This window comes from Coregonus lavaretus (assembly GCF_964263955.1).
Source record: "Coregonus lavaretus genome assembly, chromosome: 13".
NCBI lineage: Eukaryota > Metazoa > Chordata > Actinopteri > Salmoniformes > Salmonidae > Coregonus > Coregonus lavaretus.
Window position 1 is genome coordinate 17,912,597 of NC_140000.1, and position 21,788 is coordinate 17,934,384.

General features: G+C 42.9%; 2 protein-coding genes across 2 annotated transcripts; one reads left to right on the forward strand and one right to left on the reverse strand.

Annotated features, from left to right (window-relative positions):
• Positions 1 to 609: 609 nt before the first annotated feature.
• On the forward strand, positions 610 to 7,002 carry LOC311140169 (Krueppel-like factor 10). Its single transcript, XM_084175113.1, has 4 exons — positions 610 to 681; positions 4,411 to 4,659; positions 4,824 to 5,691; positions 6,006 to 7,002. The coding sequence occupies exons 1-4, from the start codon at positions 640 to 642 to the stop codon at positions 6,260 to 6,262; spliced, it is 1,416 nt and encodes a 471-aa protein (XP_084031239.1). The 5' UTR covers positions 610 to 639; the 3' UTR covers positions 6,263 to 7,002.
• Positions 7,003 to 9,782: 2,780 nt separating this feature from the next.
• On the reverse strand, positions 9,783 to 17,693 carry LOC311140819 (antizyme inhibitor 1-like). Its single transcript, XM_084176058.1, has 12 exons — positions 17,495 to 17,693; positions 16,579 to 16,701; positions 14,699 to 15,198; positions 14,087 to 14,260; positions 13,530 to 13,702; positions 13,252 to 13,386; positions 12,578 to 12,659; positions 12,391 to 12,465; positions 11,943 to 12,105; positions 11,643 to 11,758; positions 11,179 to 11,393; positions 9,783 to 10,894 (listed from the first exon to the last, which is right to left on the reverse strand). Exons 3-12 carry the CDS (start codon positions 14,798 to 14,800, stop codon positions 10,780 to 10,782), a joined length of 1,350 nt encoding a protein of 449 aa, XP_084032184.1. The 5' UTR covers positions 14,801 to 15,198; positions 16,579 to 16,701; positions 17,495 to 17,693; the 3' UTR covers positions 9,783 to 10,779.
• Positions 17,694 to 21,788: the final 4,095 nt, after the last annotated feature.

Below are 21,788 nucleotides of genomic sequence, written 5' to 3' on the forward strand. Positions count from 1 at the left end.
ATGTTATACACCTACCCAACCACCCTCCTTTTGTTTTTGCTTTAAGTAACCTTCTGTCTTATGTAACCATACCAAATGTAACATATCATACCAATTTGAGTGTCCCCGACTTACGTTTACTATATTATGTCTAGTCTATGAGACCAGTCTGCTATATAATATTGGATTTAGTCTATAGCCTACATAATTGTTTTCTTGACTTAAAAAATGAATGTTTTTTTTTTTTTTTACTAACAATATCAGGTGTATAAAAGAATATAATAGAATATAAACTTAAAAGTATAATCAGATGCAGTTCAGTAGTCTGGAAAATAACAGATCTTTCCAAATTGGACTGTCATGTCAGGGGTTTTCTGTGACTCACTCAACTCGCAGCGGTATTTTCACACGCTGATGCTGTTGTGTACCACGCTGTTTCCACGGACCACATCAGCTCCTGATCACGCGTTGATTATTCTCCTATTGGTTCCTGTCTAACACACCTTTGTGTCTGATTGGCTGAAAGTAGAGACCGGCCCATCTGTACCCACCGCATTTGAAATGATGGCGAATGGAACTAGAAAAAGGAGAAGGGAAACATATATTGTAACATTTACCACAAGTCCGACTGTTACACACCACTTAATTAACACAGTGAATATGAGAAAAATTATGTCATCCTTTGTCCAGCACCACAATAATGTAAGTAGCTACAATCCTCATTCTCACTGAAGTATTTAGGAAACAACTAACGTTAGGGTCATGTTGGTTAATGTAAAAAAAAAAAAAAAAGAAGAACTTTGTGAGATCTGTTTAGTAATAATTAATGAAGTGGATATTGAAATGTAGTTGAATTTGTATGACAGTAGATTTGAGTCCCATCTCTGCGTAGCCTGTGGGAGGGGGTGTGGGACCGTTTGTATTTGCAGCACGCCCGGTGCATCTGCGGGGTAGCTGTGTTGGGGTAGCTGTGTTAAAGGTCAAAGTGCTGGGAGACACTAGCCGATCACTCACTGTTCACATGGGCAACAAAAATTCTGAACTCATCATGAGCGGGCAGAGTGGCTGGCGGGTCTGCGTACCGACATCCATACCCACACACGCAGTCAACTGATTTGTGCAATCAATCCATTTGTGCAGTTAAATGACTGAACCCTCTTAACTATAGTAAATGCGTTATACCAATAGCCGGGGCTGGCCCTAAGCGAGCATAACATTCTGGCAAAACATTTTACTTGTTTACTTGACATTTTTTAGTTTTAAAGTTAATTTACTGCAATTCTATACATTTTGCCATTGCTTATAGAGAATATATTGCAGTTTTAAAGCAATTCTACATATTTCCCATAGGGCAGAGAAAATGTTGAAATTTTCTTAACACATTTCATGCAATTCTACTCATTTTGCCATGGGGTGGAGAGAAATTTGAGTAGTTTTAAAGTGAATTTCCTGCAATTCTACACAGTTTACCATGACTAATGCTATGTTAATATAATATCTGAGTGAGAGTGACAAACAAAATGATTGGGGGCCTCCTGGAGGTTAAGGCCCCTGGGCACGTGCCCTCTGTTCCTGGTTGGTATTCGGCCATGATTACTACGTTTAGATAGCTGACTAGACTCATTTACTGCTAAAAAAAGTGTTAGCAGACATGGCTAATTGAGTGACTGTCAGTGACTGACATATCAAGATAAAACCTGCTGATGCACAACCAAACTTCGAAATTGTGTCTTGTGTATTCTAACTCTCAGCAGTCATTTTAATTTTTTGGGGGTCGGGGCCCTTTTTTGGAAATTGATCCGCAAGCCTACAAAAGGCCCAGTTGCCCATCCCTGATTTACATATTTTGTTAGTATTGGTAGACAAGTAAATCAATAGAATAATCAATTGTGTTAGGTATCTAAATATTTACTGAAGCGTGTATAGAGAAAAGCTACTGATACAGTATGAACATTGTGTTTATTAACCAGCTGAAGAATAATGACAGTTGTTCCAATCATCATTTTTTTTTGTTTCTTTATGGACAGAAAAGTCATTGACAAAAATCATTTCATATTTCACTTTAAGCATTTGATATTTTGTAATATAAAATTTCAACCCATGTCCAATGAGCTTATGTGTCCTCGGAGTCAGAGAAAGGATAATTATGAATCACAGGGAATAAGTACATGACATTATGATGAGATACATTGAGTATAACAAACATTCGGAACACCTTTCTAATATTGAATTGCACCCCCTCTTTTGCCCTCAGAACCATAGCCGCGGGAAGTAGGGGTGCTGAGGGTGCTGCAGCGCCGGCTGAAAATCGGAATAAAACATATACAGTGGGGAGAACAAGTATTTGATACACTGCCGATTTTGCAGGTTTTCCTACTTACAAAGCATGTAGAGGTCTGTAATTTTTATCATAGGTACACTTCAACTGTGAGAGACGGAATCTAAAACAAAAATCCAGAAAATCACATTGTATGATTTTTAAGTAATTAATTTGCATTTTATTGCATGACATAAGTATTTGATACATCAGAAAAGCAGAACTTAATATTTGGTACAGAAACCTTTGTTTGCAATACAGAGATCATACGTTTCCTGTAGGTCTTGACCAGGTTTGCACACACTGCAGCAGGGATTTTGGCCCACTCCTCCATACAGACCTTCTCCAGATTCTTCAGGTTTCGGGGCTGTCGCTGGGCAATACGGACTTTCAGCTCCCTCCAAAGATTTTCTATTGGGTTCAGGTCTGGAGACTGGCTAGGCCACTCCAGGACCTTGAGATGCTTCTTACGGAGCCACTCCTTAGTTGCCCTGGCTGTGTGTTTCGGGTCATTGTCATGCTGGAAGACCCAGCCACGACCCATCTTCAATGCTTTTACTGAGGGAAGGAGGTTGTTGGCCAAGATCTCGCGATACATGGCCCCATCCATCCTCCCCTCAACACGGTGCAGTCGTCCTGTCCCCTTTGCAGACAAGCATCCCCAGAGAATGATGTTTCCACCTCCATGATTCACGGTTGGGAGGGTGTTCTTGCGATTGTACTCATCCAACTTCTTCCTCGAAACATGGCGAGTGGAGTTTAGACCAAAAAGCTATATTTTTGTCTCATCAGACCACATGACCTTCTCCCATTCCTCCTCTGGATCATCCAGATGGTCATTGGCAAACTTCAGACGGGCCTGGACATGCGCTGGCTTGAGCAGGGGGACCTTGCGTGCACTGCAGGATTTTAATCCATGACGACGTAGTGTGTTACTAATGGTTTTGTTGGAGACTGTGGTCCCAGCTCTCTTCAGGTCATTGACCAGGTCCTGCCGTGTAGTTCTGGGCTGATCCCTCACCTTCCTCATGATCATTGATGCCCCACGAGGTGAGATCTTGCATGGAGCCCCAGACCGAGGGTGATTGACCGTCATCTTGAACTTCTTCCATTTTCTAATAATTGTGCCAACAGTTGTTGCCTTCTCACCAAGCTGCTTGCCTATTGTCCTGTAGCCCATCCCAGCCTTGTGCAGGTCTACAATTGTATCCCTGATGTCCTTACACAGCTCTCTGGTCTTGGCCATTGTGGAGAGGTTGGAGTCTGTTTGATTGAGTGTGTGGACAGGTGTCTTTTATACAAGTAACGAGTTCAAACAGGTGCAGTTAATACAGGTAATGAGTGGAGAACAGGAGGGCTTCTTAAAGAAAAACTAACAGGTCTGTGAGAGCCGGAATTCTTACTGGTTGGTAGGTGATCAAATACTTATGTCATGCAATAAAATGCAAATTAATTACTTAAAAATCATACAATGTGATTTTCTGGATCTTTGTTTTAGATTCCGTCTCTCACAGTTGAAGTGTACCTATGATAAAAATTACAGACCTCTACATGGTTTGTAAGTAGGAAAACCTGCAAAATCGGCAGTGTATCAAATACTTGTTCTCCCCACTGTATATATATATTTTACCACAAAAGTAGTGCACTAGGCCTTAATAGTCCTGTATCGGGTATGCTGGCCCATGTTGCCTCCAATGCTTCCCACAATTGTGTCAAGTTGGCTGGATGTCCATTGGGTGGGGGACCATTCTTGATACACATGGGAAACTGTTGAGCGTAAAAAAAACAGCAGCGTTGCATTTCTTGACACAAACCGGTGCACCTGGCACCTTCTACCATACCCCATTAAAAGGCACTGACATATTTTGTCTTCCCCACTCACCCTCTGAATGGCACACATACACAATCCATGTCTCAAATGTCTCAATGCTTAAAAATCCTTATTTAACCTGTCTCCTCCCCTTCATCTACACTGAATGAAGTGGATTTAACAAGTGACATTAATAAGGGATCATAGCTTTCACTTGGATTCACCTGGTCAGTCAATGTCAAGGAAAGAGCAGGTGCTCTTAATGTTTTGTACACTCAGTGGATATTCCTTTATCTGTTAACAGAGTGACACCATGGAAGTTGATGAGCTGTACTACCCTGGCAGTCAGAACCAGGAAGAGTCCCAGTGTCACCCTATGGCCAAGGGAGACATGGAGGCGGTGGAGGCTCTTATGTTCATGAACAGCCACAGGAAAGCCAGGACTTCCAGGAGTTTCAAGCACAGAGAGTTCCGACCTCTGACCCCTTCCTCTGACTTCTCAGAGGATGACTCTCGTCTCTCACTTGACCCGTCTGAGGTCCGAGAGTCTCTGGTAAATTTCCTGTGTTACTTGTGTGTGTTCTCTCAAGTTCTGTCACATACATTCACCGTGATAATCCTCCATACTAAGTGAAATATAATAAATATAATCTCACAATGTAGAGATTATATAGTTTCGTAACCATTTCCTTGTTTTCTTTTTGCCCTCCGTCTCAGTGTATGACCCCACCATACAGCCCGCCAAACTCTGAGGCCATTTACAGTCATCCTTCTCCAGAGACAGTGCTGCAGCATCCAGTGGCAGTACAGACCTCCTGGTGCCAGAGCCATAACCCACGGCCAGAACAGCAGGGCTTGACACAGACAGTCAGCCAGCCCCGATCACAGGCCACCAGTGTGATCCGTCACACTGCAGATGCACAGCACTGCAGCTGGAGCATCTGTCCAGCCGCCCCCCTGCAGCACAGACTACCCCAACCCCGGCCCCATCAGCCCCAGCCAAGCCCAGACAGCAGCAACAACCCCCTGGCAGATAGGCTATCTGACAGGGACTCCAAAGGGAACATGACACCCCTTGACTCCTATGCTGCACCGGCTGCCACCCAGGCTCCGGTAACTGTGACTCTGCCAGCCTCTGTTGGTAAATTCCACCAGCCTACATCGGTGTCCCCTGTCAACTGTGGGGTTTCTCCTTCTCCTGTTCCGGTTTACTGCCAGATACTACCTGCTGTGCCTACTGCAGCGAACAGTCATATTCCAATGGTCACCACCACCAGTCACCAACAACAGTCAGTAGCAGTTGATCCTCCTTCAGTCTTCTTCATGGGTGACCAGGTGACAAAGGGCCCTATCATCTTCTTGGTTCCCCGGCCAGTTGTCCCGATCCAGCCGTCAGTGCTGACCCCTGGTGGCACCAAGCTGCCAGCCATCGCCCCAGCGCCAGGCTTCACCTCAGTGGTCCAGCGGAGCAGCCCGCAGCCCGCTGAGGTGTCCAGAGTCCGCAGCCATATCTGCCCCCACGAGGACTGTGGCAAGACCTACTTTAAGAGCTCCCACCTCAAGGCCCACATGAGGACTCACACAGGTAAGACAGGGCTGGTGGGGAGTCAGGTTTAAATGTTACAAGTTCAGGTAGTTGCCTTTTTCTTTACAAGTAACACAAGCATTACATATTGTAGAAATAACAACAGAGGTTATCTCAGGTTTTTGTAAAGTTAGTGTTATTTTCTTTGGCCTCCTCTTGCTACTTCAATGGTGCTGTAATTGCACAAAAGCACAACGTTCAAAGACCTCCTTACATGGCGTAATAACAAGGTCAGGTAATCCCCCCTCTTGGCCTGTATGGCTGACTGTGTGTTTTTGTGTAACACTAGTCTTTCCTCTATGTGTTCTGTTCAGGTGAGAAACCTTTCAAGTGTAGGTGGGAAGGCTGTGAGAGACGCTTCGCCCGGTCCGACGAGCTATCACGCCACCGTAGAACCCACACGGGAGAGAAGCGCTTCGCCTGCCCCATGTGCCACAGCCGCTTCATGCGTAGCGACCACCTGGCCAAGCACGCCCGTCGACACCTAGCCACCAAGAAGGTGGGAGTCCGTCACAGCGGTGATGTTACACATGCAGTGTTTTTGGCACCGTTCCTTCGTTCTCTGCCCTGAACAAACTGTTGCCTTAAAGACACTGTAGAATAAGCTGGTTCTTCATTAAATAGGAAGGAACTCATTCACTGTGATACTGCTCACTGAAGACTTCAATGCACATCAATGCAATTAATTACATGTTGAATTCTTATAGAACTATAGAATTGTTAGACGTGTTTACAGTTTCTTGACTTACAATTTCATATTTCATTCAGGTCCACTTGAGAGATTATGTTGTTATTAGCGTTTCAATGTGTGATGAATGATAGCAGGGTTTTACTCCTTTACATTGAGTTTGATGAACTCTTACTTGTTGAAGATTATGCAAATATTATTGTTTACAACTGTGCTTTGAACTACTGACAAGACAAGATAAACCTCTTTACATGTGGTTGTGGTGGTGGCAACTGTCAGCTCTTTCTGTGGCAACCTCCAAAGTGTGGAGCAGGGCACAGAAATGTAGAAGTCAAATCTGTAAACAACTAGAGCCATAAATAGACTATTTTTCAGAATCTCTGAGCCTATCAAATAAGTAAATTACCGTTGTTATGGATTGCAAAACTATGCTTGACTATTAGATCTTGTGCATTAATTGTTTTTCTACCTACTGAATGTGCTCAATCCACTATATTTAATATTCATGAGAATTATGTTTGGCCAAAGAAAGAATGTTAAGAGAAAAGTTTGTATATTTAACTTGACTAAATTAAACATTTTTATTAATTTGTTACAGGTGAAATAAAAGGTGTAAAACTTCACTAGTTTGTTGTATTTGTGTTGAATTGTGAGAGGGTATGTGTTGCGTTACTGAACTGAGGGGTATACTACAAAGCAAGATAAAGGAATTAGCCAGCTAACTTGCCTTTTTTTAGTTTTTAGAAAAATTAACTTGAAATGGGCATGGTCTAATTGGCTCAACAACCAATAACACATACACTACATGACCAAAATAATGTGGACACCTGCTTGTCACATCTCATTACAAAATCATGGGCATTAATATGGAGTTGGTCCCCCCTTTGCTGCTATAACAGCCTCCACTCTTCTGGGAAGGCTTTCCAATAGATCCCTCAAATTCAACTCTGGACCTCGAAGCCACTTCCACAGCTTTTTTTTTCTCCATTATTCCCCTCTAATCAGGGACTGATTTAGACCTGGGACACCAGGTGTGTGCAATTAATTATTAGGTAAAACAAAACCAGTAGGGTAAGAGTTGAATACCACTGCACTAGATGTTGGAACATTGCTGCGGGGACTTGCTTTCATTCAGCCACAAGCATTAGTGAGGTTGGGCGATTAGGCCTGGCTCGCAGTCAGCGTTCCAAATCATCCCAAAGGTGTTCGATGAGGTTGAAGTTGGGGCTCTGTGCAGGCCAGTCAAGTTCTTCCACAACGATCTCGACAAACCATTTCTGTATGGACCTCGCTTTGTGCACGTGGGCATTGTCATGCTGAAACAGGAAAGGGCCTTCCCCAAACTGTTGCCACAAAGTTGGAAGCACAGAATCGTCTAGAATGTCATTGTATGCTGTAGCGTTAAGATTTCCCTTCACTGGAACTAAGGGGCCTAGCCCGAACCATGAAAAACAGCTCCTGACCATTATTCCTCCTCCACCAAACTTTACAGTTGGCACTATGCATTGGGGCAGGTAGCGTTCTCCTGGCAGCCGCCAAACCTAGATTCTTCCATCATACTGCCAGATGGTTAAGCTTGATTCATCACTCCAGAGAATGCGTTTCTACTGCTCGAGTCCAATGGCGGCGAGCTTTACACCACTCCAGCCGACGCTCGGCATTGCACATGGTGATCTTAGGCTTGTGTGCGGCTGCTCGGCCATGGAAACCCATTTCATGAATCTCCCGACGAACAGTTCTTGTGCTGACGTTGCTTCCAGAGGCAGTTTGGAACTCGGTAGGGAGTGTTGCAATCGAGGACAGATGATTTTTTTTACGCGCTGTGCGCTTCAGCGGTCCTGTTCTGTGAGCTTGTGTGGCCTACCACTTCACTACTGAGCCGTTGTTGCTCCTAGACATTTCCACTTCACAATAACAGCACTTAGAGTTGACCGGGGCAGTTCTAGCAGGGCAGAAATTTTACGAACTGACTTGTTGGAAAGGTGGCATCCTATGACTGTGCTGCATTGTAAGTCACTGAGCTCTTCAGTAAGGCCATTCTACTGCCAATGTTTGTCTATGGAGATGGCATGACAGTGTGCTCGATTTTATACACCTGTCAGCAACGGGTGTGGCTGAAATAGCCAAATCCACTAATTTGAAGGGGTGTCCACATACTATATAGCGTATGTATATTTAGCTTTCTTAATGAACCAGAAAATCAACTGTTATTTCTGGTTGTTTATTAAAGTTAGCGGCCCAAAGCTCATCGATCCTGCTTTGTAGTATACCCCTGTCTGGGCACGTATCTGTGTCAGTTCAAGGCTGTGTTGTGACTGAATAGTAGATGAGGTCACCGGAGTTTCCTTCCATTGAGAGGCATTCACTTTCTGTGTAGTGTAAACATACAACCATTTACTAAACATTGTTATCCTTGGTCGAAAATAGACAACACACCCTGTTCTAGTGGAATATACACTCGGTGGCCAGTTTTTTAGGTACACCACATTTCCGAAAATGGTTCGCTCCTACAGAGACCGATTCATGTGGCCTGCTATATAAAGCAGGCAGACAGGCATCCAGTTACTGTTCAATTGAACATTAGAATGGGCAAAATGAGTGACCTAAGCAACTTTAAGCGCGGTATGATCGTCGGTGCCAGGCGCGCCGGTTCCTGTATCTCAGAAACAGCCGGCCTTTTGGGCTTTTCACACACGACAGTGTCTAGGGTTTACCGAGAATGGTGCGACGAACAAAAAACATCCAGTCAGCGGCAGTCCTGTGGACGAAAACTGCTCATTGATGAGAGGTCTAAGGAGAATGGCAAGAATCGTGCAAGCTAACAGGCGGGCCACAAACAGGCAAATAACTGCGTACAACAGTGGTGTGCAGAACAGCATCTCAGAACGCAAAACTCGTCGGTCCTTGTCATTAATGGGCTATTGCAGCAGACACCCACACCAGGTTCCACTCCTATCAGCTAAAAACAAGAAGCGGCTCCACTGGGTATGCGATCACCAACACTGGACAATTGAGGAGTGGAAAAACTTTACCTGGTCTGACGAATCCCGGTTCCGTCATGCTGATGGCAGAGTCAAGAGTTATCGTAAGCAGCACGGGTCCATGGCCCCATCCTGCCTGGTGTCAACGGTACAGGCTGGTGGCAGAATGGTGTGGGGAATGTTTTCCTGGCACACGTTAGGTCTCTTGATACCAATTGAGCAATGTTTCCCTGCCCCAAAGAATTCAGGATGTTCTGGAGGCAAAGGGGGGTCCGATCCGGTACTAGATGGGTGTACCCAATAAACTGGCCACTGAGTATGTTCGGGTATAGTGACTCATGTTACCGGTATAACAGTACTGTTACTAAGCAGTGGGTGAAAATGCACATTTTACCAGCAAGAACAACACATACACATTATGATTCAGTCAACGAGAGCTTTTATATTAATTTACTTTAGGCAAAACTGGAGACCAATTCACAGATGTTGCACAATTCTTTCCAGAGAGACTTGTAAGGAAGGAACAGGGATTTAAAAAAACAAATGAAACATCAATGTTGCATTATGATAATTGTCTCAAGATGGTCTATATTTAGAGTGTGAGTGCAAGCTCCCCATCAACGAGATGCTTGGTGAATGACATTCTGTACTCATATTGCTTGAGTCAAATGGAGTTCCCCTTCATCTGAGCTGAGGCACTGTACTGTTATATGCATCCCAAATGACACGATTCCCTAGATAGTGCTCTGGTCAAAAGTAGTGCACTAAATATGGAATAGGGTGTCATTTGGGATGCATTTAGTTACAGTATGCCCCCTTTTAAATACTGACTGATCATAAATGTCAGGGGATCAGATTCATAGCACCAAAAAAAAACGACACAACAAATAAAACCATAAATATACATAAATATGTTTTTAGCGAAGCATCCAAAAATGGCTTTAAAACATCAGGTTTTGTTAAAATAAACAACTGCTTCACTTTGAGTAGGTAGACAATTGAATTTACAAGACTGGCAAAAGGAGACATATAGGCAATATAATACATGTTTCAAATATTAACTTTTAAATTCCATTTTATGTATTTACTATTTGTAAACTGTAACCGCATGGGATACCCACACAGGTAGGAGTTCCATCCCTACAGACTCATCCATTTTGTTGCATACTATTTTACTGAATGTGGAAAGGAAAGAACACCTGTGCTATTCCTTGAGAGAGCCAACAACATACTGTATAGGGCTTGTCATCAACAATTCAGTCTGCCGACCGCCGACCCCCCCCCCCAAAAAGCTCAATTCCATATGAAATTAATAATAAAAAGCTTTCAGCCAGCAAGCACCATTCAGTCTTTTCCTCCCATTGGAATGATGACCAGGTGAGGTCAGCACAGCAGAGACATGGGGTTGGTTCAACTGGCCTAAGCTGGGACAGACAGGGCTTCGTCTGATTGGCCGGAGTGGAGGAAGCAGGGGACCAGAGAGAAGTTCTTCATGCTGATGTCCTGTGTGATACCAGCGTCCTGCATCTCAAACCTGTTAACAACAAACAAAACTTGTTGAAAAGCATTCTCTTCACTTCAAAAGACTACCAAAACAATATAGAAAAAACAAAGTCAATGGCAGCATACAACTGTTAAAATAAATATCAGTAGGTCCCAAATAAATAAATGGACACTTTTCCAGATGGTGTAAGAACTTTACATACATTAAAATGGGGGAAACTCACCTCAACCAATAAATCAAATCAAATACTCAACAGCTTCCCATTTCAAACAGTGACAGTGCCAGCCTGACCCTGATATTCGTCTGTCTCTTACCAGTCTCCAGTAGAGATGGTGTAGTAGACGGGGGGTCTGGGTGAATTTGTGAAAGTGGACGGAGGGCCCAGGCTATAAGCCCCAGCGTTGTTGAAGATCAGCCAGTCTCCCACACTGAGCTCTGGCAGCAGACACTGATCCACCACCTGGTCCAGCTCATCACCCGACGGACCCCACAGACTGCTGGCAAACACCGGTTCCTCGGACCCACCGCTCTGGAACATCCAGGGACACAGAGAGTCATTTAGAGAGACGTATGGGCCATGGTTAAAATGACTAAATAGGTAATAGGGTTTCAATTTGGGATGTAGCCTAATATTCACTACAGGGTGTTTGAGACGGGAAATTGAATTGAACTGAATCTTTGCTTGGTGATGCAAAATCATGAAATGCAGAATCGTTGTCATTTCATTTGTCATTTTGTTTGAGATTTAGTTTACTAAGCCCTGAAGCAAAAAAATCACCTTAGGCAGAGCCGGGGCTGGAATCACATTGTCTGCTAGCTTGCTAGTGAAAGAGCCGTACACCCCATCGTTCATGTAGTACAGGAACTCTGGCTCATCGTTGGGAGATGGTTCATCTGTAAAGAGGTATGGCAAACAACAGTCATAAGACACAATAGTAGTACAGGTATGTGCTGGTCTGCTGGAGCATCTAGGTCTGCTGAACCACGTTTACTATAGCACTGATTTTGACCAGCCCACCACACCATGGAAGTGCATTTGACTTCATATGCTAGGTATTGAGAAGGTACTGCCACTGACCGTGATTGCCATGAAGATCCCGGGCGCCTACTTCCTTAGCGATGATGTTGACAGCCAGGGTGAAGGAGGAGGACACGTAGTAACTGCCAGGCTCTGCCATGATGGAGACGCCAGACGATGCAGGGAAGTACAGGTCCAACAACGGCCTGACTGCACTGTTAATCTGTTACCAGAGGAAAAAAACTGCACCTTCAGCCTAACAGGCATTCAATAGAGAGAGAGTGTGTGTATTTGCTCAAATTCAAAGGAAAGCTGTGTGAAGGCTTTCCTTTGGAAAAATACATTACTAGTAATATTAAAAAATAATAATAATATGGTACAGGCCTGACGTCAGGAATGGGGTGAAGTGGCTTGTGACCATTGACTGACTGAATCATGTATTAATACAGCTGAAGTAATCCATCTAAATCAGCATTATGTAACGAGCTAACTATTATACAATAATGACCTGTTTCAGCTGAGTCTCTGAGCCGCTGAATCCACCTCCAATATCCAGGATTGTCATTCTGAAGCCAATATCCTCCTGAAAACAACATTAAAGAAAAAGACTTGTAAACTTCAAAACAAAATATAACAGGTTCCTTCACATATTATGCACATTCAAAGTCCCATAATGTAAGCACTAGCTAACTCACCCCCATGTCAAAGACACAGCGAGCGTCAGACACTGCATGATTGTAGGCCTGAGGGTCGTCACAGGAGCTGGGAATGTGGAACCTGCATCATGGGGATAATGATGACGTAATGAGAATACAATATGATCAGAGATTGACTGAGGAACGTAAACTGAGCAGTCAGGCAAGTTGAGCCTGCTCTGAGGTTGCCCAAAGTGATAAAGAAAAGAATGAAAACAAAACTGCTAAAAATTCCATTAGGCCTAACCTAAAACGGATCTGTCTGGTTCATCCCCATTGTTTAAGTGAAAGACGGCCAATTTATGGCAGCCTCATTAGGCAGGTGATTTTTTAAAACTGAATTCAGGTAGCCAAACAGGGGCTACACTGGCGCTTTTTTAAAAGCTGCTAAATGGGAAGCTTAACTTTTGGTCAGCGCGAGCAGAGCGCTAGCCACTATTTCCTATTGATCTCGGGTGTGAGCTGCGCGTTGAACAAAAAATACTGCTAATTGTCCGATGGTCAATCTCTGATGATACAATAAACTATTTTCTTCTCAGGGTGATAATAGTATTGGACATACAGGCACAGTTTAATTTATTAGCCCATAATTAAAAGACAATAAGAGAGAAAAAACTAGAATATAATAATGAACAATGACTAGAGAGGAAGGGTGGTGTTGCAGAAGGACTCACCTGACCCCCACCACCTGCAGGCCTAGCTCCTTGGCACTCTCCAGCAGGTGTCTGCAGTCCTTCAGCTTGGAGCCAAACGTCATGCCCATCTCCTCACCCTCGCTGGAAGCCTCTGTGGCCACTTGCAGCAGCAGTCTGAGCAGAGACGGCGAGAGATTATTATTTTTAGGTATTTCATATCTATAGCCATTGTAGTTGTATTGTAGAGAGTATGAAATATGGACTTTTAAAATAACAGTTTAATAACAGTTGTAATAACAGTTTACATGGACACCTACTTGGCACGGGGATGGCACCGAGCGATCTTGCGTAGCTCGGCCTCGTTGTCACACACCAGGAAGTCGATGCCGTTCTTAGCTGCGTACTTGATCTGGGAGAGCTGCTTACACACACCACTGTAAATAATGTCTTCAGAGAGAACGCCACTGCCCTGCACAAGCTCCAACTCATACTGAAAAGACACAAAAACAACAACATTGGTATTACAGCTCTAAGTTGTGAAGGAGCAATGCACTGTGGCAGCGAGAAATTTCTCCACTAGATGGTGCTCCTTCCTATTTTCTGTGAGTAGAGGCCAGTTGACTTATGAAGCAGTTATAAAGCAGTAATTGGCCCAACAAATTGATCCTGAACAGAGCTGTGAGAAGCTGCAACTGATGTAAGCCATTGGAAGTTACGAGATGCATCTATAAAAATGTATTTAACTGAAAAACACATCCTAAAGCTGTGCAAAAGGACCCGTAAGTTAGCCTACACTAAAATGTGATTTGATCTGGACAGGTTGTCTGTGATGCTATTGCAGTGTTATAGTAGTGGGAGAGAGCACTGCAGGCACCTTGTTGGTGCAGATGAAGCCAGTGCCGAGAGCAGCTAGGATCTCAATGACAGCCAGGCTACTGTTGGCTTGGACAGCGTAGAAGGGACGCATCTGGGGCATGTGGGTTCGCCAGCGAACATGTTGCCTCATAAGGACCCCCAAGTCTGCCACGAAGAACGCATTCTTCTCAGCCTGAGAGAGGAAGAAAAACATGACATCAGGTTTACTGGCTGTCTGGGATGCTATAATGTCATTCACCTGTATCTGTCAAGTACACAATGACTGATTATTCTTACTGTCGCTCATCAAACACCATACAATTACATAAGAGCAATCCGCAACCTCATTTTTCCACTGGTGTGAATTGAAAGCATATAGAGCGTGGTCAGCAGGCACAATGACTCATTAACCTGCCACTTCAACCAAGTAGGAAGAGACTGGCACACAGTTTTACACAGCAGCATTGTATTTGTCACATCCTGAATCAATATATTTAAGTGGTGATTGCTTGAATTTATCAATCTATTTCTGTCATTTCCATGGGCACAACTTTGATACGCTATAAAGTAGCAAGACTTCAAAACGTGCAAGTATTTTAATGTACAGAGAATGTCTCTTTACAGTACTTACCAATGTTTGTTCATAAATGTGATTCTCAACCACGTCGCTGAGGGCCGTGGTTCCCTCCAGCAGGGCGACGGAGTAGTTTGGTTCGTCAGCTAGTCCCTTCATCTCAACTGTTGTCTGCTAATCATAAAGAATTTTGCCTGGGTGAAGTGGTCTCTCTCTGAGCCCCTGGGTGAAGTGGTCTCTCTCTGAGCCCCTGGGTGAAGTGGTCTCTCTCTGAGCCCCTGGGTGAAGTGGTCTCTCTCTGAGCCCCTGGGTAAAGTGGTCTCTCTCTGAGCCCCTGGGTAAAGTGGTCTCTCTCTGAGCCCCTGGGTAAAGTGGTCTCTCTCTGAGCCCCTGGGTAAAGTGGTCTCTCTCTGAGCCCCTGGGTGAAGTGGTCTCTCTCTGAGCCCCTGGGTGAAGTGGTCTCTCTCTGAGCCCCTGGGTAAAGTGGTCTCTCTCTGAGCCCCTGGGTAAAGTGGTCTCTCTCTGAGCCCTTGGGGTCCTAGATAGTATGCAGCAAACTGGAAAACACAGGAAGAGAGGCAGCGTGAAATATAACTATTGAAGTGGATGGGGAAAATGAGATCCATATAATCATTACAAAAATGGTGGGAAAGAAATAGGGAATTCTTTTACAGAAAAGGGCAAAGGCAGTTGGCCTACTTTTCTCTACATGTTACACTTAGTTGGACCAGTTAAGCCTTTAGGATGGTTTCTCGCTGTGAACCAAGCTATTTGTGAGGGCAGCCATTCAGAGGTCGAGGTGGAAATCACGTTACGGGGCTGCGTATGGGGGAGCCCTGGGTGTCTGGACAGCCACTGTGAAAACAAGAGCTCTGGGGCATGGAGTTCGTTTACTTTACCATCAATTACTCCCGACAATTAGCATTAATCCCACTGGCAGTGACCCATAAAGGTTTCTTTTGATGGCATTATACCAGCAGCATGGGATGACAGATCTCTGCTTTCGATAATGTTACATAATGCGTCAGTCAGTAGAGCATTGTGAGCCTGGGTCTGGGCCAGATGTGCACTCGGTGTTTGAGGTGCAGTGCAGAGACACAATGTCTGGTTGATTGGCCTCACAGACTGCAATGTCTGACGGCAGGACCAGACCACTGTCTGTGAACAGAGGGGTGCAGTGTCGCTGAGCTGGGTTGGACTATTGTGATCATGAGGGTGCTGTGTGTCTCCCTGTCTCTGTTCTGTGGCTGGGAGCCTCGTATTGGCAGTTCAAAAACAGAGACAGCTTCATGATAGCAAGCTGGAACAGCTCCAAGACACCGGCCTGCCGTGGCATGACTAAAACAACATCTCAGCAGTCTGTGAAAACCCTGACAACAACCCACTACAACCAAGACAAAAGATCAAAGGTCACAAATGATGGTCTCTTTTTGGTTAATGGACAATAACGTTTGTGCAACTTGGAAAACTGCTTAACTCTACAGACCACCAACTTCATTGGGGCAAAGACTTGGGAGGAAATACAAACGTATCACAAATCTAACAGTAGGCTTACCACATGACATGCACAAAGAAATCATAATATTTAGGTTATAGGTGAAGACGGGAAGCATTGTGTTACAACTATGACTAATGGCTGAGTGGCCCCTCCTCTCTGTTGCTGGATATAACCAGTCACCAGTAACAACAGGGACAGAGAGCATCAGATAAAAGTAGCCCAACACTATGCAATTGTTATTACAACAGTCACCACAAGGACATTTGGGTTATTATGGTGTCAGCGTGACCTGAGCCTGTATTCACAAAGCGTCTTAGAGTAGGAGTGCTGATCTAGGATCAGGGTCCCCCTGTCCATAGTATTTTATATTTATTATGATCTAAAAGGCTAAACTGTACCGAGATCAGTACTCCTCCTACGTGACCTGATGTCTACTCACATGGACGAGTTAGGAGATGGAGCTCCCCCACTATCAGCTAGGATCCCAAGGTGGCTCAGCGTTGAAGTCGAACGGCTCTCGGCGGAGAGCCGCCCCTAAGCCCTCTGGGTAGTAATTGTACACCTGCACAGAACACAATATGATACAGTTGAGTCAAGAGGAAAGAGAGGCTAAACTGGCTCTGAGGATTATATTAGATCAAATTAAATATTGAATGGTAAAACAAGACATTGGTTAATTGATTGTTAGGCACTGGTGGTTTGCATAGCGTATAACATCTAAACAGGTGTGAAATACTCTTTTTCATGATCTCAAATCATTTCTAAATTCTACAATGAAAATGAATTCAAGTGCCACGTTGTACCTTATGTTGTCTAATATGTTCAAATGTTGTTAACTAAGTTCCAACCTCAACTAAATAGCTATTGATTGTACCACTGCTGTGTTTTCAAAATAACAAAACACTGAAATGTCAAAACAAACCGTCCATAGCTAGCTAGCCAGCTAACGTTAACTTACATTACATGCCAACTCAGCAGGCTAACATTAGCTAACCCTGTGTGAGAAATGGCTGTAAATTAGACTCCGAGTGCTAACAGTCCTATATGGCGTCTAAGGATTAGCTAGTTAGCTAGAAACACCATGATAACGTTTTCAAAGTAATCGTAGCTAATATGTTAATTATCTAGATAGCACAGTTGGCTAGCTAGCTATGATAATCTCTAGTACACTAAAGTAACTAGCTAAATAAATTTGATGAATGACGACAATAATGACAGTCAGTCAGTCGTTAGCTAGTTCGTTCGTTGCCTAACTAGCTAACTGCGGCTAACACTAGCTACTTTCCCTCCTTGATCAGTTAACGTTAGCCACTTACCTAGCCAGTTAGCAAGCTAGATAGCTAATAGGTACTTACGTGAGAATAAAACCCAATATTTGGGGTGGATCGTTTTTTCCTTTTAGGTGGAATTTTCAAAGAGTGGCGGGGGTACTATAGGAAAGAAAAAATTCCATCAAAGCCGAGGTGCAGATCGACAGTTGAAGCTAAATTGAACCCTTTCGTAGCTACGCAGCGAACAAAACCGCCGAAGTCGAGAGAAAGAAACGGGAGCGGAAAATGACGTCAGATGGGCGGGGTTTTCGAGCTGTCAAGGCAAATGCGAGTGATCGGTGGGTTGGTTGGCTTGTATTTTATTTCTAAGCATTATTTTATTTTCCTCATGTGTGATATCTAGTTGTTGTGATAATATTATATACAATTATACCTATGCTATTTATATGATGAGAATTCTGTTTTATCAAACTCCTATTATTTATAATTTGTATTTATTAAAGGATAAGCAGTTTTTTATTTTCAATGAACGATCTCTACCCATCGATTCTTGAAGAATATAACTTATAAATGCCTTCTGAGCTTAGTTCAACTGCCGTTCCCTATCAGAACCCAAAATATAAGCTTGTTTTACTCCATTGTTTGTAAACAATGTAACTATAAACAAACACTGTATAGCCTCAAAAGTCATTTTTTATATAGTCAGTCCATTTCATCCATAGCTCTGTCTATGAATTTGATTTCTCCAGCCCCATTCATCTGCTATTTACACAAACTGTGGCGGGATAGGTGGGTTGTTATTGTTTGAAACGCAGATTGCCCCTTTAATATTATATATTATTTTATATTATATTCCATTATTGCCCGGATAGCCTTCTACGGTTCTGAGAATGTGTAATGTCTCAATCAGATAGTATTGTTACCTTGTTTACGTCTTCATGCCTTTTCCCATGGCACCGGGATAAGTTTAAAATGTTTTCCACAAATTGTCACTGGTACTCCTCTCTTGTATTCTGGCAACACAAGTTCAAGTTCAACCGCGTGAAAATAGGTTGCATGTGTATTTGTTTTTTTACAACTTTAGCCTCTTGATTTCCACGTCCCCGACGTTCACGTTGCCTTGTCTGCGGAGAGTTTGTGAAGTTTTGCTTTCCTCTGAAGACGCAAAGGAGTACATTTCCCACAGATTAATTTGCATGCCACCCTTCTTGCCTATTGGTGGAGAAGAAGGTCTATTCCAAATTGGTAAAACTCAATTAATGTAATTTCAGACAGGGGGACTGGGTACCTGCAAATTGATTCATTTGACAGGTTTTTAATTTATCCACCTGTTGACTGTTGTATCAATGATAAGTTGGTTATGTAGGTAATGTTACATTTTGTTGTGATGTATTTTACAGACAATGGATTAAAAGAGTAATTAGTTAGTGTAATCATCAGGGATCTGTCTGAACAGCCAACCTGGCAATCCTAAAACGTGTCTCCTGCAGCCACAAACCTATGCTGCTCTCTGCATACTGAGATTGTATGTGTTTACATTGTGGTATGGGGTATGATCACCTTTAGAAGTTAGTCATGGCTTGTAAGGCTTCGACACACCACCAGCATACCTCACATACAAGGTTTCACTAGTGGTGTTTATCAGTTGATAGGCTATGTGCATGTGAGAATGACGAGCACTTCATGAAATTGTATATTCTGGGAACTGTTTTTTATATTGTATTTAGAATATATAAAAACAGGCTACTGTTATTGTACCCTTTCTTATTTTCATACACACTGTCTTACAGGAATACATATCAGCTGTCTTGTTTTGTGGTCAATGTCCATTTTCAGCAACCAGTGTCCACAGTAGGTGTTCCTTTGGTCAACATTGGAGGCATCCAGGGGAGAACAATGAACATTGAAATGAAATATATGGAGAAGTTTTCGTATAGAATAGAGAATAACTGTGTCTGTTTATGCATTACAAATCAAAACATTACATTGAAATTCAAACTGTAACAATGAACATAATTTCTTTATAGCTGAGAACAATTATGAGACTAATATTATTGGTTCCATATGATTCTCAATTGGCCCTGATCACTTTGTATTTGAGAATTTAGGTGCAAAGGACCAAATATGATATAAATTAAGCTTAGGACATGAACCTAGCTCCTATGAATAGCCACCGGTACATAGCTTATGTGCAAAGTCCAAACCCACACGTGGCCTGTTTATCTTAGATAGACGTTGGTTAGAGATGAGTGTAATGTCAGATGAGCTATGGGTATTGGTAAGGGGAAAATACACAATGGTTCTGTTTGTTTTGCTCAAACACAAATGTTGCTTGGCCAATTGTCAAGACTTGAGAGCGAAAGTTTATCCTATGGACCACAACACAAAATAATCGGTTCCGAGCTTTGTGTCTGTTCTCCAAGACTGTAGATGAGGGTATATATTGAGTCTAATCATAATCACACATAGCATCTAAAGTGGCTTCCAGAAAAACACAATGTTTGATTTCCATTGTTGTGATCATAATAGCCCGGGACACTGAGCACACTTGCTGTCGAAGTGTGTACCGCCCACAGTGAGTGAAAACACTGCAGTGGCGTGCATTGTGCAACTGGAATTCTCATTTGCAAACAGGGGCCAGATTACATCAAAATATCGCCCGACGGAAGCCTAGATTATATACACAGAGTTATTTAGTATGACCAACAGCCAATTGATATGAACACAATTACTGTTACACCACATATTTTACACACAATGAAAGCTCCATGTTCTTTTATCAGAGGACTCTATGGATTGTGAAAGTAAATCATAGTGGAACTTCAAAATAATCAATAAACAATGTATGTTATTGTTCCTATAAAAGGGAAACCTGTCTGTTAGGAGGGTTAATTGGTATCCATTCTATAGCCTATTTGCCTTTACAAATCACTATACCTCCAACAAAAATATAATAGTTACATTTGAGGACAAATGAAGGTATTCCTCACAGTTCTTAGATAGTGTTATGTTACACTGCAACAAAGTACAACATCACAAGACTAGTGAACCTAGTGGAAAACTAAATTCTTCATTGAATAACTGCCGTCACAGTGGTTGTCTAAGCGCATGCCCTTTGGTAGGTGAAGTGAATCACTCCATTCTTTGTTGTGTAGTAGAGGTATGGGGAGGTTGAAATGGCTAAATCCAAATGAATACAGTCAATCATTAGGCCCTGCATTATACAATGGGTCTTGATTTAGTACTTGTTTCTAATGCTGTGAGTTACACCATGGTGTTCCAGCCTTCTGCATTTGCCAAAGAATGTTGATAAGTAAAACAACCTCTACACAGACCTTTTCTCTGAGCTGAATCTTGAGCTCAAACTGTGTAAATCCAGTCAGATAATTTGACCACAGTAAATAAAAGCTACTGCATTCCGCAAATTTACTATAAAATATCAATATTCTATTCTATTTTATTCTATTATATATATAAAAAGTGTTTTACAGGTTACAACTCTCTGAATAAACACCATGAAAAGGAAACTGTAAAAGCACTCCAGTATCCCTCTCTTCTCAAGTCTCTAACATTTTCCTGAAGTCACTGAGTCTGACTCCGGACTTGAGCCTTGGACATGTTGGCCTTGTAACACTAGTATCAGAGAGGTTGACAAATAGATCTAATCTGCCACTGAAACAATAATACAAGATAATGCTTATCTCACACAATTTCCCTCTTTAAAACCTTCCACTCCCTTTCTGTCCTAGACAGTCCATAATAATTCAGACATACTAGATTAGATTTACTGTAATGTCCCTCAGATGGCTCAGAATAACTAGTTGAGGAAATATAACTAATCTGATTACAGTGAAAGAAACTGGGTCTTGAAAGTTTGTACACAGTATAAGGAATGTGTAGTTGTATAGTATAATGTCATTTACAGTTTAATCATGTTATATTTTTGTAGTAAGATGTATTGTCAGTGTCATGGTCACTCAAACTCATGGGTAAAAGTTCAAACGTGATATGTAAAGTTAAGCACTGTATACAAAGCAACCTGCCTAAATGACTACAGACCCGTAGCACTCACGTCTGTAGCCATGAAGTGCTTTGAAAGGCTGGTCATGGCTCACATCAACACCATTATCCCAGAAACCCTAGACCCACTCCAATTTGCATACCGCCACAACAGATCCACAGATGATGCAATCTCTATTGCACTCCACACTGCCCTTTCCCACCTGGACAAAAGGAACACCTACATTAGAATGCTATTCATTGACTACAGCTCAGCGTTCAACACCATAGTGCCCTCAAAGCTCATCACTACGCTAAGGACCCTGGGACTGAACACCTCCCTCTGCGACTGGATCCTGGACTTCCTGACGGGCCTCCC